We start from the raw sequence: 16,009 nt of genomic DNA on the forward strand, positions 1-16,009 counted from the left end.
CTGCCGCCCAGCCGGGCTGACCGGGGCTGGGGCAGCGGCCTGCCACCATCCCGCCCCCGCCCACGTCCGCTCGGATCATCGCTGCCCGCCCCAGGGCGAGGGGGAGCCCCGGGGGGCGAGGGGGCTCGTGAAGGGGGAGGGAGGGCCCGGCGCTGCGCCGCCGCTTCCGCCCAGCAGGGGGCGAGGCGCCTGCCGGGAGGAGGGGCGCCGGTCGGCGCGGCTGCGCTTTGCGGACTGCTGTAAAGCAGCACCGAGTGTCGCGCTGCGTCTGGGGAGGGAGCGGCGGCGGCGGCGGCGGTGGGGGCTGCGCAACAACAAAACGTCGCCAGCCTCGCAGCGTGTCACTGGAGGCCGGGCGGCTGCGGCCAGGCCGGGGAGCAGCGGAGCCACCAGGGCCGGGCGGCGGGGCAGGGAGCCGCCGAGGAGGAGGCGGTGGCCTCCCGGGCCGCGCCAGGCAGCGACGCGGGGTCCCTGCGGTGCCCGCCGGGGCCGCTTCCCTTCCTCGGGCCCTGAGCGCGGCGCCGGCGGCACCTGCCTCTCCCCGCTCGGCCTTCCCGTCTCAGGTACGGCTGGGGGCCGCGCAGCGCCCAGCGCGGCGTTGTCCGGTGGCGGGTGGGGCCCGGCGGGGGGCGGGGGGCTGCCCCCTGCCCCGCCCGGTGGCGGCCCGCGGCTGCCTCTCCCGCCGGAGCGGCCCCGCGACGGGGGCCATGAGGCGAGGGGGGGACCTTCCAGGGGATTTGTTATTTTTTTTAATTGTTTTTTTTCAGTGCCTGGTTGACGCACAAAGCGGTATCTGCGCTGCGGGAAGCCGCAGCGCTCTTGGGGTTTGTCTCCTTGAATATTGGTCACGAAATTTCCCTGACGGAAAGGAGTTTTATTTGTGTGCGTAACAGGGTTTGTTATAACGTCATTTGTTTTCTTTGCAAAGTTGGTGTTCTGTTGCTTAACCCGTGTTAAAAATCCGTCAGGCGCTGTTGGCCTGAGGAACGAGGAAGCAGCGTTCATTGAGAGATGTAGGCCAGGATCGCCAGCGGTGCGTAGGTTTGTACCTGGTGTTGGAATGGGCAGGGGGGAAGGAGCTACGTGCTTTTTTTTTTATTTTTAATTGTCGGTGTTTTGGTGATTAGGGCTGTTTGAACGTTCGTGGAATATTTGCATCGTTTGAGGAAGCTCTTCCTTCTTGAAATGGTTTGGTGAAATCATAAGCAAGGCCTGGTTGCTGTAGCTGATTAAATGATACCCTTAATTGCTGATACTCGGGTACTGCTCTGAAAGAAGATATAATGCAGGAGGTAAGACCCTCCTGTAATAGCCCAACTTTATTTGATTTTAATGTGCTTCCGTCAAAAACAAATATTTGACAAAAAAATAAGAATTGACTGCTTGGTGTGGAGACCCTAGCTAGCATTTATCGTGGTGGAATATCTGTATTATAAACTGAAAAAGGAACACTGGATTTTTAGGTGGTGAAATAAAGCCTGATATTGTCTTTGTTGTAACCACTAGGAAATTCAAAAGACAGATTAAATCTGGACACTTAATAGAAGCTTTTTTGAGGAAAATTAATATTTAAAGAATTGAAATATTTTGTTACTCTTTAAAATATAAATTGAAGCTTCTTATAATTCACACACCTGTAGTCCTTGCTATTAAAATAGTTTTCCACTAGTTCCACTGTTTTTACTCATCTTTTTGTTAGATATGAGGACTACTGGAGGCAAAAAAACAACCAACCACCAACAAAAATACTGCTGTTGGCCAAGCTGAGTGGCAATTCTGATTTGTGTTCCTGCCCATGTCCAAGGGTTGATAGGGAATAGATGTTATCTTGGTTCATTTGATAAAGTGAACATCTGGTCGCTTGTCTCATGCTGTCATACACAGTACAAAATGACGTATGGCATGTGTAAGACAGGAAAGGCTGTGTGCACATTTTGCATTTCACTGTAGTTTAAGTATGTAAGACACTAAGCTTCCTGTTTTAAAGTTCTTAAAGTGTCACCTATTTACAAATCTGTTTATTGATGGCTGAAGCCCTGGCAGCTACAGCTGTGGTTATGTCTAGTATTGGGAGGCCAGGGGTGAACAACCGCTCATGGTATTCATCCATATTTCACATGTCCTTTCAAAATGTGGATGGGAACATTCTGACCTTTCAGAAATGTGACTTTTATGAAGCAATGGATTTTGCAAAAGTGTAGTAAGAGTGTATCTAAACATATCTGTGACTTGCACTTTACCTTTAAATTAATAACTTTTTAGACCTATGTGGCCAGAGCAGCTGTAACAATCTTGTCTTTCAGTGGATGTGGCTGTGTTGCAATAACATTTAGCGCACAGCAGTTACTGCCTTTTTTGCCAAGATGAAGAATCTTTCATTTCAGTTGTTTATATTTGCTCTAATGGTGAAGACATTCTTTTGAGGAGATACAGGTAATAATGTCCCCCTCCCTAGCTGATGAATTATGGAAGCTTAGATGTCAGGCAGTTGAATAAATGAGGGGAAAAAATTGCTGGGGCAGATGGGACAGGGAATGGACTGATTTAATTCACATGTAAACAATGGGGATAGTACAGAGAGATGGATTTGCCATAGGCAGATGTTGTATAAAGATTTCCCTGCACCTTTAGGGGTCTGCAACCTCCCTTACGTCAGTTTTATTGCCAGATCTTAAGTGCTTTAGCTGTTTGCATGTCAGTGAGGTCCAGAAGAGATTTAGAAACATAGACTGATTAATGTCATATTGGACACATGTACAACATAGGGGTACAGTTGTAGTCTGTTAAGTTTTGTCAGTGTGACAGTGATCAACTGCTTCCAAAGACTAAGTGCTCTTAAAAACCCCACAAAACGTATCTACAGCCAAAGCGTTATACTAGCGAACTTGCTTCAGGCTTAGTTTGGATTAGTGTTTTTCTTGGTGGGCGGATGTCAGGCTTAAGAGAGACTCCTGAAGGAGCAGAGGGGAAGGAAGAAAGAAAAACTCTTTCACTAACCCATAGTGTTGCTAACAACATTATTTTGATGTTTTATATAGTTTACGCTATTTGGAAAAGGAACTACTGTGAATTAAAGTGATGCCTTCCCTATTAAGTGTTTACCAAGTGAAATCTGAGACGGCTGGTTCACAATTTTACCAGCAAGAGACTCTTCTGTATTTTTTTGCCAGTAAATTACAGTCCTATTACTTGGCTGCTGTCAAGTAAAATGTTTGCTTTTGCCCACTGCTACTTGGCTCTACTGGGTGAAGAGTCTTCTGCACCATCCTTCCCTCTTGAACTGGTAGATCTACTCAGTTCAGTATCTGAAAAATCCCCTGCTTCCCACAGGTTTTCTGAAGACCAGGATAATACTGTCCTGATGGTTAATTTCATAATTCTCACTGGTGAAGTTCTTGTTAGCAGTTGTGACAATGATTATGTCTCGCTTTGCTTCTCAAAGCTTGATCAAGAGGTGTTTGCAAAATGGCACTGCATTTAGAACAGTTACACATACCTCAAAGGTCAAAGCTGCCAAGGGGGACTAAGAAATAATTTTTACAATTATTTTTGATGGCTGTGTAGTTCAGAACTTCCCTAGCTGTCTCTGAAAGCAGAATTTCTAGTTAAGATCTTAAGCTCCAATTAAAAAAAACAGTGTATTTTGTCATTGTTTTAAAAAGCTACAACTCCTTATTCCTAAATTCCTAAATGCTTTTGTGTTTGTCTTGGAGTTCACTGAAGCCAGAACATTCCTGATTGCCAAATCATAATGCTTATGTCTTAAAACCATGATTTACATAGTGTTAATGTAGCTAACTCAGTTTAAGCCTAGGACAGAGCAAAGAAGTGTCTAGACTGAAGAATGTGCTTTTGAACACGATGTTGGTCAAATCCACCTGCTTGCATCCATTGTGCAAACCCAAACAGATTCCTTGCCCAGGTGGGTACGTGCATGCTAGCACTTCAGTGAGGCTTAATTGATGCTAGGATTTGGGGGGGGGGGGTGTGTGTGGTGCTTATGGTCTTGGCCTGATTCATAGTGTGTTTCTGGAGAGCTAACTAACTTGTTGTTCGTCGGACTCTATGCAGAATTGCTCTTAGCCTGCCAACTCATGTAGCTGAGGTGCTTCCAGCTGCGCATGCTCTGTCTATTCTGTCTATTCCAGCTGGAGCTGGGCCATAGATCCAGTCCTAGGGAAGAGCTCTTCAGTTTGTAGCTGTCCTATGCTGGATTCTGTTAGAAGATGTGAGGGACAGACACTTTCAATAGCCTCTCTGTAAGAATACAGCGGTGGTAAGTCTCAGAGGTGAATGGTAACGTGGCATAACAGAGGAATTCTGTAGCTATTCTATAGGTGGCCTGACATTTCTGTTGCAAGATAATTGCTTTACCGATCTGAATTGACTTAGTGCAGGAGGAAATAAACTTTGAAGGTCTCAGGAATTGGAGAGAAAATCAAGTAGACTTTGCTGGTCCAGAGGATGGGAACTGTTGGTTACACCACTTTACAGTACAGTTACTGTGGTCTGACTTTACCTTTGAGACTGTTTTGCAAAAGTTACTAACAGTTGTGCTGTTAACTTGAAACAACGTTTCGCTTTTAAGAGTACATTTTGCAAGCCAGTGATGGTTTGTAGAGTTGGCTGCAAGGAATGAGTAAGTCCACCTTCTGTGGTTCATGTGACTAGAGCACCCTCTGCAAAGCACAAACTCTTCTGATCAGGCTGGGTGTAATGAAGTGTCCTTTTGAGACTGTAGGCAAGAACCTGTCTCTGGAACATTATCATGCAGTTAGTAACTGTTTTTCATGTTATTCTGAAGTACTGTACCTTTCTGTAGGGCAGAAGAAACGTGTTCTGCTTGGAGAATCCTTGGGTAATTTTGTCATTTAAAAATCAGATTATTTGTCACCACTGTGGCTGCATTAAAGCAAACAAAGGAAATTAAGAGTGATTTGCAATGGTATTTCATATTGTCCTGTGAATAAAAATGTGCTTGATGCTTTATAATATCAAAGCAAACATAATAGAGTTTCAGATTGCCTTCTGATTGTTGCTGTTTTATGAAGATGTATAGATCTTTTAACTATCAATTGCTTTATTTTCCAGCAAAGACTAGGAGGCTGATACATAGTATGCTGAAATTTAGTAGTTAAAACAAGTTTTAAGCAAGCACTATTTGCTGCATGAAGTAGTGGAAATGAAGGACAGCCAAAGTGAAGAACAGTGCAATGAAGTTTCAAAATTTAGTTGCACTTGTTTTGCTGGTGGTGGAGCTCCATATTGGCTATTTTGTGTTCCTGCTACTTACTCTGCATTGTACAGGTTGTCCCTGATCGATAGGAATGAAACGAGCAGGGCGTGACTGCCCTTTTCGGCCCAAGTGGAGCTTTTTGTAAACTGCTCAGTGAGTTATTTTTGTTGGAGCAGAGCATGATGGCACTGAGATTTGATCTTCATGGGATTGCGTTGGGGGTGCAGCTTCTCCAGGTCCACTGGCAGCCTCCATTGTGTTGGGGTCATGCATGAATCAGTCTTGTTTGGCGCTCTGCCCCTGAGAAAGGGAAGTAGCAGTACTTGGGTTATCTCACTATTGCCGAAGGTCATGTACAAATTTTAGAAGCTTTTTCATTATCCTGTGTCTTGATTCATCTGATGGAAGAGCCTTGCCGAAAGAATAAAAATACATCTTTTTAATGAGAGGAAAGAACTGTCTGTTGGTGTTCCAGAATATGGCTTGTGCAATACTTTTATTCACTGGTCTGGTCTTTGAGCTCTTGACAGCCATGTCTGCCAGTTCAAAAAAGTACTGCGGTAGGAACAGTGTACAGAATGTAAGATTTTTTTCTGCATACCGGACCTCAGCAGTGAGGTCTTCTCATGGAAATAACACTACCAGTATTAGCTTGTCAGAGTAAAAATCAGGTTAAAAGTAAAATCTGATTAAATCCATGTATTAGGGAAGGGAATTAATTTTAAAAGTTAATTGTGAGTTCAGTGAACATACGCAAAGAGAGTAAGTTAGGACTGAGTAAGGGAGCTACAAATGCAACTGACAGAAACTTCCTTTCCGAGACAATCTTAAATACTCTCTTGCCTGATGTTATTCTATATATGGGCACTTGAGTTGGGTACATGAATGGTCTAAGATAGTACAGAATTTTTATGGAAGTAGAATTGCTGTGTTCTTTTCTGTGATTACAACAACAACGTGTTCTACAAGCTCTTGGTAGTCTTGAGAGCTGCTGTATTGGGAAGAATTTTTGTCTGCACTGGCCTCTAGGCTCATTCCTACTGGATAACCACATAAATACATTTAAGGTCTGAGTGGTGTAGAGTATATCAAACAAGGGGAAATTGCCATGTAATGAGAAAGGAGCAGGAAACTAAAGATGGGGGAAATTAGGAAATAGACTACTAACTGCTTTGCAAATGAATCTTTTTTTTTTTTTTTTTTTGTTCACTGCTTTTCATTAAGTTGTCTAGAAGTCAGGATGTTTGCTGAATAAACTATTTGGCTTGCTGGGTTTAGCGTTAACAGGACAGAGACGAGTAATTTGGGATGATGTAGAAAGTATGTGCTTAAGATAGGCATTTTCTGCAGAGTGGTTGGTTGGTCGTGTATCAAAGCACTGCATACTTACTGTAGCCAAGCTTGAGAGAATTGATCAAGATACTTTTTGACACCTAAAGAGAGATTGTTTCTTGAAGGTGAAGGGAGTGGACGGTATTTTAAAATAACTGAAATATTTTAAAATATTTTAAAATAACTGAAAATACATTTTCAAAGTAATGATATATTGGATAACATGTATGTATTGACCAAGTTTACATCAAAAATTTGAGTTAATGTTGTGTAATGAACCATTGCACTTCTTGTAGTGCTTTAATGCTATCATACTTTTTGATTTCTAGTAATGGCATTAATTCTTAATGACAAAATACTTGGCCTCATAACTCGTGTTCTGCTTTTTTTATATGTGATCATAAAGTTGTCTGCTATGAAGATCTTAAACTTTGAGCTTTTTTTGACTTAGGAATTTCAAAGGATTTTGCATGGATTTTCTTGCAGTGCTGTATGTCTTGGCATAATTAATATCAAAGATCTTTAATTTGTGACATGAATGGATACAAATAATGTACACTTTTTGCTTCTGAATAGTCATATGCTTTAGAGGGGAACTTGGAGTAATTATTTGTAATTTTCATGTAGCTGGTTTAGCTCTTCATTGATTCTACTTAAAATGGCTTGAAAGAAGACACTACCCCATTTTCCTCTCAAAGTCTTGATTCTGTAAGTTAATAGGCAAATGTTTTGATTAGGAAGGAAGAACACTAATGCTGATTGAACTTGCTTACTGCATCTTGCTGCTTTTTGAAAAAAGCTTCTGAGGACTACTTTTAATTAGAGGGAGGTTTTGTAGGATCTTCTAAATATTGAATAGCAGATCTCATTTTAAGGAGTCTTAGTTATTTGCATAATATTTTTGTAGTCCCTCTTAAACTTAGTCTTCTGCGTAAAAGCATTGGAAATTGGATGTAGTATGGGTATTTCTTACATCTGACCGCTGAAAATGCTTACAGTGGATTGGAATCTAGTTAAATGGTAAGCCCTTCTTCCAGCCTCTGTCTTTTTTTGGTCAAATCTTTTGTTCAAAGGTTTGTAATAGCATTTCTAAATAGTGAAGGAATGGATGATTCGTCATAGTTGATTGCTGCCATTCACTTGAAAAATATACTCACGTTTAAGCTGTTGTGTAATTTTTAATTGGAAGGCAGCAGCTCTCCCATGAGTAAGCAGTCCTTCAGGCGCTGTATTGGTTAGAAAAAATGAATAGTTTTTGATTACGTAGTGGAGTTACTGCAGATTTTTCCATGGCTGTAAGACTGCAAATCTACAAAATGTTTGAATCCGAGTTAACTGCCTATTATATCTAGGCTGTTTGTTGGGAGAAAACTAAGCTAGTAAATAGCATTTCAAGCACACTAGTTTTCGCTGTGTGGTGGTTTAGGTTTTTTTGTCATCTTACACTAGTTTGAGGTTTCCCAAAGGGTAAGATTTCTTTTTTTTTTTTTTTTTTTTTGCTGTAACTTAAAATAGCTCTATCTGTATTTCAGCCCAGTGGCCTCTGTGCTAACGTAAACAGAGCTTATACAGAGATAATCACATTCACAATGCAGAACTTTTGTACTGATGGAGATATGGAGATTTCCACACTAGAGTTTAACAATAAAGTGGGGGTGGGGGTGGGGGCAGCACTCCAATGACTGGAGCTGAGCCCTTTGTAAACCAGCCCCTGGATGTGCTCACATCATGAGAAAATGTTCAGAATTTTATTTCTTAAGAAAACTTCAAAACTAAATAAAATTGTCCCCTTAATTTATCATGTTAAAAGGGCAGGAAACTGTTATGTATAGACTATAGGACATTACTACATGATGGCAAGTTATGACTGTTCGAAGACTATAAGCTGTCTGAATAAATGAGCTTTTTTTCCCCCAATCAAAATAGTGTGGCTTATCTAAAAAAAACTTATGATGAAATAAATATGGGGTTATTGTGGGAGGGGCTGGCTTTTGGACCATGGAAAAGATTTGACTAGACAAAGTGTTGCATTTCTGTACAACAGTGGTGCATGAATGACAGACCAAAAATACTGCCTTAAAGGTGACCTTGTGAGGATAAGAAAATGACTCTGTACTGCTGGATCTTTGTGTGCTTATAACAGATTTGAATTCGGATTTCCTGTTGTTAGAAATTTTATAAAATGGATGCCTTAGTCTTAATTTTTCCAAAAAGATGGTGCATATATGTGAGGGTAAGTACCTGCATAGGGAAGAGCATGTGAGAGCTGGGTATTTTCCTCAGGAGCAGAGAAGGGTTGATACCGGAATTCCACAGCTGTAATAGATGCTTCTTTGTTTACTATTTAGACTTCTTACATTCTTAGAGTTTATTCCAAGTTTTCTTCCAATTTTGCAGCTTCTTTTTTTCAGTCCCAAAGAAGAGGGTAGTCTTATATACTGCATTCCATTAAAACTTGCTGCAATAACAAAATACATATATATATTGTCCAGGATGCAACAGCTTTCGGTTTAACATTTGAAAATATGAAGTGTTGCCTACCGTGCATTGTGCTTTGATGAAGTGAAAGTAAGAACCGGTCCTGTTGTATGTACTGACAAGAGGAGGTTTAATCCAACTTGCCTGCAGTTAGCTTTTGACTTACTAGTGTAAAACATATGTCTGCTCTAATTCCAGTAGGAAACTGCAACACTTTCTTAGTTATCACAGGGTATAGGCCTCTCATTTAACAGTAATTACTACAAATGTTTGTATGTAGGATTTCCAGTGAGAACATTCAAATGGATCTTTTCAGCTGGCGTTCTAGGATCCTCGAGGTTCTTGATCTCCAGAAAGATCCAGTGAATTTATGGCTTCTTTAGATGCTGGCATTGCAGCATATATGCCTTGTGCAAAATTATTACTCTAGATTATGTCACTTGAAGAATTAGATATGTTGCTTATGGCTATGAAGAGAACACAGGCTGCCTGGGATAATGCATCAGTTCATACCGGTTGCAAGCTGAGATAAGTCATTCTTCAGGGTCTGTTAGGAACAACTAGCTCACAGCTGCTCCTGAAAGCATCAGGTTTTGAAACAATCTAAGAAATGGTTGTTTGACTCTTCTGTAATCTCAGTCTGGTATGGATCTGTATTATAACAGAATAAACCAGAGCTTTAAGTATTAGTACCTGATGTCAGAATGTGTTAGCATTTTGAAGAATTTGGAAATTCAGGCAGAAGATCATGGACCTCTGTAGGCAATGCTGCTTAACTTGTCATAGATTCTGCTGTTGCTGCCTTAGACTTTTTTTGTGTCTTTGTGCATGTTCCAGTGTTTCTAAAGGAGTGTCATTTCCACTTAAGGTAGAGTTGCACATCTTTTTCCTAAGCAGCCTTTCGGTAGTTCAGCACAGCCTGCTGTAAGCCAGATAGAACTGTTGGTGTGCTTCTGCGATCAGTTGGATTGGTGTCTGATCTTGTTGGGAAATTATTTTTCAGATTGGGCAGCCCTACAATCTGGGTCAGTGCCTAAACGTTTCTTCCAGAAGAGCAAAGGAGTTGTTCCTTCAAACAAGTGGTGAGGGAGGGAGAAAAGAGGGAGCACTTAAATGCTTAAGTAGTACAGTGTCAGATGTCTACTACAGCCTTACTCATCTGAGGCACAGAGAAGCGATAGTGGTTACGGTAAAGAGTGCTTCAGTGGTTATGACAGTGGGAACCAAATTCTTTTTGTCACTTCCTTTTGGGAACTTAAACAGAGATGCCAGATGAAGCCTGTTGAAGGTGAGTATCTTCCTGAGGTTTCTGTTGCCTGTGTCTCTGGGTCATTTTCCAGTGAAAAAGTTTTCTTTGAATCGGGACTGATGTTACATTGTATTTTGACAGGGAGGGGAACTGGCCTGTTACCAGCTATTAAGGAAATGTGGTAAGGTATGGCCAGTTTCTGTCGCAGCATAGAGTCAAAAGTGGAGGGGCTGGATACAGCTTCGTGAGCCGCTCCATACTGTTAACGTGTGGTGTGGTTTTTAAAGAAACCCTGGGTAATATGTGGATCTCTATTATTTCACCCCAAAATAATAAGGTTCAAAATCTCTCCTGTTTTATTCCTTTTTATATCAGAAGAGAAGCATGAATTCTAAGTAACTAACCTTTATAGCTCAGTTGTTGCCATACTATGCCATGTATTTTGTTCAAGGTATTTACTATGCATATATTTATACAGCTATAGGGGAAGGTGTAGGCCTTATTTAAGCATGCAGTTTAGTTGATGGCTATTGGAGTTATTTAGCTGAAACTTGTGCAACTTCTGTAAGCAGCAGCCTGTTGACTCTCCTGCTTAAGCATCGGTAAAACACATTGTCCATGCATTTTACAGGTGACATACATTGATGCTTGCTCTGTGAAAGTGGTAATGTTTTCACTGACTATAAGAACTTCCCTTCAACACAAGTTTTAGGAGTTCTGTCTTAATTCAAAATTAGGTTATCAAGCAGATTTCTTAATACTATGAAACAGTTGTATTTCGGTTACTGCTGTTTTGCTTTTCCCACTGCGGGGTTAGTCTTAGCAGTAAATGTCTTTTATTTCAGTTTTGCTCTCAAAATCTGATGCTGCTTTGTTTTTTTGATGCATATCTGTTCTTCTTTCTAGGCCTTTCTTAAACCTTTCCATGTCTAAATGGACTCCTGAATGTAATATAGTTTATACTCTAAAAGCGGATATGAAGAGTGAAGTTCCTTCTGATGCACCAAAGAGACAGGAGAGTCTGAAGGGGATCCTCTTGAACCCTGAGCCTATTGGGGCAGCCAAAAGCTTCACTGCAGAAGTTGAGATGATTGCCAGTAAAGTAGGGAATGAGTTCTCTCACTTATGTGGTGATTCTCAGAAGCAAAAGGACATGAATGGCAACCGTACAGACCAAGACAAAAGTATTGTGGTGCGAAAAAAACGCAAGAGCCAGCAGGCTGGTCCTTCATATACTCAAAATTGTCCTGATAAAGAAAATCAAGGAATCTTAGGATTAAGACAGCATCTAGAAACACAGAGTGAAGACAATGATTCTTCTTTTAGTGACTGTATCTCTTCACCTTCATCTAGCTTACATTTTGGAGACTCTGACACAGTAACATCTGATGAAGAAAAAGATGCTCCTGTAAGACACCCTCAGGCAGTGTTGAATACTACAAGTAGAACTCATAGTGCAAGGTCACAGAAGTGGCCACGGACTGAGGCAGACTCTGTACCTGGGTTACTAATGAAAAGGCCCTGTTTTCACAGCAGTTCTTTAAGAAGGCTTCCATATAGGAAGAGATTTGTGAAAACAAGTTCATCACAGCGGACACAGAACCAAAAAGAACGAATTTTAATGCAGAGGAAAAAGCGGGAAGTATTAGCTCGAAGGAAGTATGCTTTACTACCCAGCTCTAGCAGTTCCAGTGAGAACGATCTCAGTAGTGAATCCTCTTCCAGTTCTTCTACTGAAGGGGAGGAAGACTTATTTGTGTCACCTAGTGAAAACCACCAGAATAGTACAGCTGTTCCTTCAGGTAAAACTAAATTCCTGAGGTACTTTTTATTAATGAGCTTTCATCACATACAGTATGATTTTCTTTGTGAGTGCTTTGGAGCAGTTGTTTTTGTGTTTTTGTAGAAATTAAAATACAAATAAGACTGATGTACGGCAAGTAACGTGAAAGTTACACGATAAGTTCTTGATGGAAAAAGTACATTCAGAGCTTCCAGTAAAATTACAACAAAATAAAGTCTTTTAACTTTAATGTGAAAGGCAGACTTAATGGTTTCTAAACAATGTACTGAAAGGTTGTGAAATCTTATTAGTCACATTCTGTGGAGTTGCTCCATTATTATGTTTTTTTAGCAGTTGAATTGTATTAAAAATTTTAGCTATCATAGCTTTGTAAACTGATTGCAGGAATAACAATTCTGTCTGGCTTCAGAATGCAGAAATATCTATTAATATCTAATCAAATATGTTTGAGAACTTAAAAAACAAAAAAAAAAAAAGAAAAGAAAAAAATTGGTCATTGTGATAACAGCCTGAGATAGGATTCAGTTGGAGGTAGCTTTAGAAGTATTGCAATAATAAGAGAAAATTCTAAAGCATGAAGTTGTGGAAAACAGTGTTGTGTGTATATATATATACTGAAAGTTTTACCTAGATAAACTTGATGGAATAATGTAGCTGGTTTACACAGATGTTTCTTTAGTATGTCATGACACAGTATTTGAGGGCATGCTTGAACGTTGGGAGTGGTTTTTTTGGGGGGGAGTGGTGGTTTTGGTTTGTTTTGGTTGGGCTGGGTTGGGGTTTTTCTGTCTGTGGGTTTTTGGGGGGGTTAAGGTGTTTTTTTTGCCATCTGCCAATTTTCTTGCACTTCCTTTCACCTTAAATTTCCAGCTGAAAGACAGTCCCAAGTCTGGGACCAGTAACGTTCACAGTGTTGTAGTTCTACCTTCTGTTTACCATTTCAGCTTTTTGGAGAGTTTGGGGAAGTAGATACATAGAACAGAGCATAGTGTTAATCTGTGCAGTCATGTGTTTTGCCTGATGACAAATATGTTCTAGAAAGTGAAACTGTATCTCAGACTGTGCTGATCATTCCTCTTAAGAAAAACAGACTGAAAATACAAGGCCAGGATTAAAAAAAAAAAAAAGTGTATGTTCATGTTAGGGCAGGATTTATGCTTGGACAGAGCCAGAGTACTAAAGACGAGATTATTGCTTGTTACCAATTGTAGCAGGAAATAATGTCTGTGGTGTTCTTTAATGTACTGTTTGAATACAAGAAGTAAAATTTGTAATGCAAAAATCTTACTTATGTGGTGCTAGGGCTGTGTAAGTAACTGAAACAGAAGAACTGTGGCACAGACTAAATTATTTTCATGCATATTTGTGGAACAGAAATGTAACATTTTTTTAGGCTTAAAAAATTACATTTGACATGCATCTTCAGGCATATTGAAGGGTATGATTTGAAAATGATTAATGTATGGGAATATGCATACATTCATATTAAAAAGCAACTCTGGAAACTACTATATTAATGCTTCTTTTTCCAAGTTAATATTTTCTTCTCATTTTCAGAGAGCATGGAGTTTCATATAACTACAAAATTACATAGGACCATTAACAATTTTCTTCCCATACAGAGCACCGTGCAATGGTGAAACTGGTATGTCAATGAGAAAATGTAGGTTATAGCTTCTTGGACAACCAACTATTTCTAACCATGATATATATATTTAAGAGAGATCTTTCAATTATTTTTGTTGGTGTATTTACACTGTTAAAGCCTACTGCCCTTTTTTAACACAAATTTGATTAATACCACTGTGCTTTTATTTCCCCTATCTTTTTGGAGAGAGATCTCTGTAAAAAATGATGTAATGATCAGTGAATAATTCAAGCTGTTCAAGTAACTTCTGATAATTCAGTGATTCAGTGTGATGTTATTTGGATGGTAGGAAGACTGGAACTTGCAATTTGTTTTATGTAGTTGGTTATGTGGAAAAGTGCATTGTACGATGGGTTAATTTTTAACTACTTGAAAAGCACGCTTAAGTCATTTATGAAATTATCTTTATTCTCATGTCAGGAATGAAAAACCAATTAGCTCTGCACCATTTAATTGTAGATTAAAATACTGACATGAGTTGTAACTGAAGTAAGGTATGCTTTAAAGTGTGCTATGGTGGCTGTACTTCAGAACTAACACTTGCAGCGAGCTGAGGAGTTGTTCTGGGTTTGAGTATGTGAATACTATGTGTGTTTTTTTCCAGTGGAAATATGTATTGATGGAAGAGTTTTGAGCATTTTATTTACATTGCAGATAAAATAGGAAGTTGAGCAGACTTCCTGTATGTGTCCTATTTTTAGTAAGATAAAAGTGTGATTAATACTTTCTGTAGCTTTCTGCTGTTACATAAGGCATTTCTAGTTGCTGAGTTAATTGGGACAGAAATGGGGCCAGCTGGAAAAATAGCTATGCAGCTTCTCTATATAGTGAGCAAGCATGATGGTGTTTCTATATGAGGAAAGGGTTGTATTGCTAGTAATGCTACACTAGCTTGTTAATGTTAGGGGAAAAAATTTTTTTTGCTCTAGATTGACATGTGAGGGTTACGAATGCATCTAGTGAAATTACGGAATATATTGAAGGACAAAGAACTTCTGCTAAGAATATGAGGACTGCAGCATATGTATAAAAGTCCTAGAGGATAGACTTAAGAAAGGAGGAGAAAAATAATAATCAAAAAAGAAAATACAATATAAGAAGATAAGTTAATAACTGAATTTTTAATAGGCAGGCATCAAAGGGATATAAGTAGTCTTGTAGCCTACTTAATAGCAATTTGTATTAAGGACCTGTCACAAAATATTCACCTTGAATGTTGAGGTTCATCTAAAGATACAGTGCATTCAAGGAACTAGTAAACTTAGTGTATACTGTTCTGGAAAATGTTTCTTCCTGATTATCGCAAGAAATTAAAGTAACAGATCTTTTTAACCAAATAAGTGTTCAGTAGGTTAGTTCTTGTAGTTAAGTTTTATTAACTTGGCTGTTTTTTGAAAATTACACGAATGGAGATGTGTCTGGGGTTTTGTTCGTTCGTTTTAACAAAACCTTTACCAAGAAGGCCCCAAACAACACTATATAGTTTTTTTCTTACTTTTCCTTTTCTGCCAGGGCTTCAGCTATTCTGGTGAAACTTCGTGCTTTGGGAGTGGGAGAGTATTGAACAAGTACAAAATCCTGACACCTGAGAAGAATTATGTTGTTTTACCGGCTTTTTGCCATTAAAGGCAGTTGTCCTCAATAAATCTGGGATTACCAGATGAAGCTCATTCAGGAGACAGAGGAGAGTTGGGGGCATAAGGACAATGTAAAACCAACTACATATAGTGTAACAGTGCAGTTAAAAGTCAAAGGTGCAAGTGCTTTCAGGGGTGTATATTCTAATCCGAATGTTGATTGGTTGGTTTTAATTGAAATACTGTGTTTACAATTAAGATGATTGCAAGCCAGAACGTTTTTGCTGTGAGACAAATTTTGGTTCAGTTTTGTTTAGGTAGCCCAGAAACTTTTTTTCTGACCCTTGGAGGACCTGTATACACACCTGTAGAGATAATTCTCTTTTGCCTTGCCTTGCCAAAGGTGGCAAAATTTCAGCTTTGGCTGTAATTGGATCTCTGTAACATTGTAGTGCAAATTTTCTGGTACACTAGTACAGGTATTGATTTTCAGCTTGGATTTAAAGGGCTGGGGGTGCCATTTGGAGACAGCCCATCTGTGGAGGGAGGTCTAGCAAGAGCTAAAGTTGGAGCAAGTTTTTAGTCTAACATACTCTGATTTGGTAGTTAAGCTGAACCCCAGGAAATGGGAAGGTGTTGCTGTGAAAAAAAGCTGGGCAAAATTTTGCATTGTTGTAAATTGCTC

At 39.9% G+C, this 16,009-nt stretch overlaps 1 protein-coding gene across 9 annotated transcripts in view; it reads left to right on the forward strand.

Moving 5' to 3' along the window:
* The first annotated feature begins 282 nt into the window (after window positions 1-282).
* The window catches only part of RNF111 (ring finger protein 111), a 52,452-nt gene continuing 36,725 nt past the window's right edge, over window positions 283-16,009 (forward strand). For 2 of the 9 annotated variants that reach the window (XM_037395292.1, XM_037395293.1), the window contains exons 1-2: window positions 10,364-10,476; window positions 11,202-12,097. In XM_037395292.1, coding sequence (XP_037251189.1) covers window positions 10,415-10,476; window positions 11,202-12,097 — 958 coding nt within the window. In that variant the 5' untranslated portion in view covers window positions 10,364-10,414. Of the gene's footprint in view, window positions 564-6,765; window positions 10,335-10,361; window positions 10,482-11,201; window positions 12,098-16,009 lie in introns of those variants that run through there. The other 7 variants (XM_037395294.1, XM_037395295.1, XM_037395297.1 and 4 more) reach the window with 6 other exon arrangements.

This window comes from Falco rusticolus, chromosome 7 (genome assembly GCF_015220075.1).
Source record: "Falco rusticolus isolate bFalRus1 chromosome 7, bFalRus1.pri, whole genome shotgun sequence".
Lineage (NCBI taxonomy): Eukaryota > Metazoa > Chordata > Aves > Falconiformes > Falconidae > Falco > Falco rusticolus.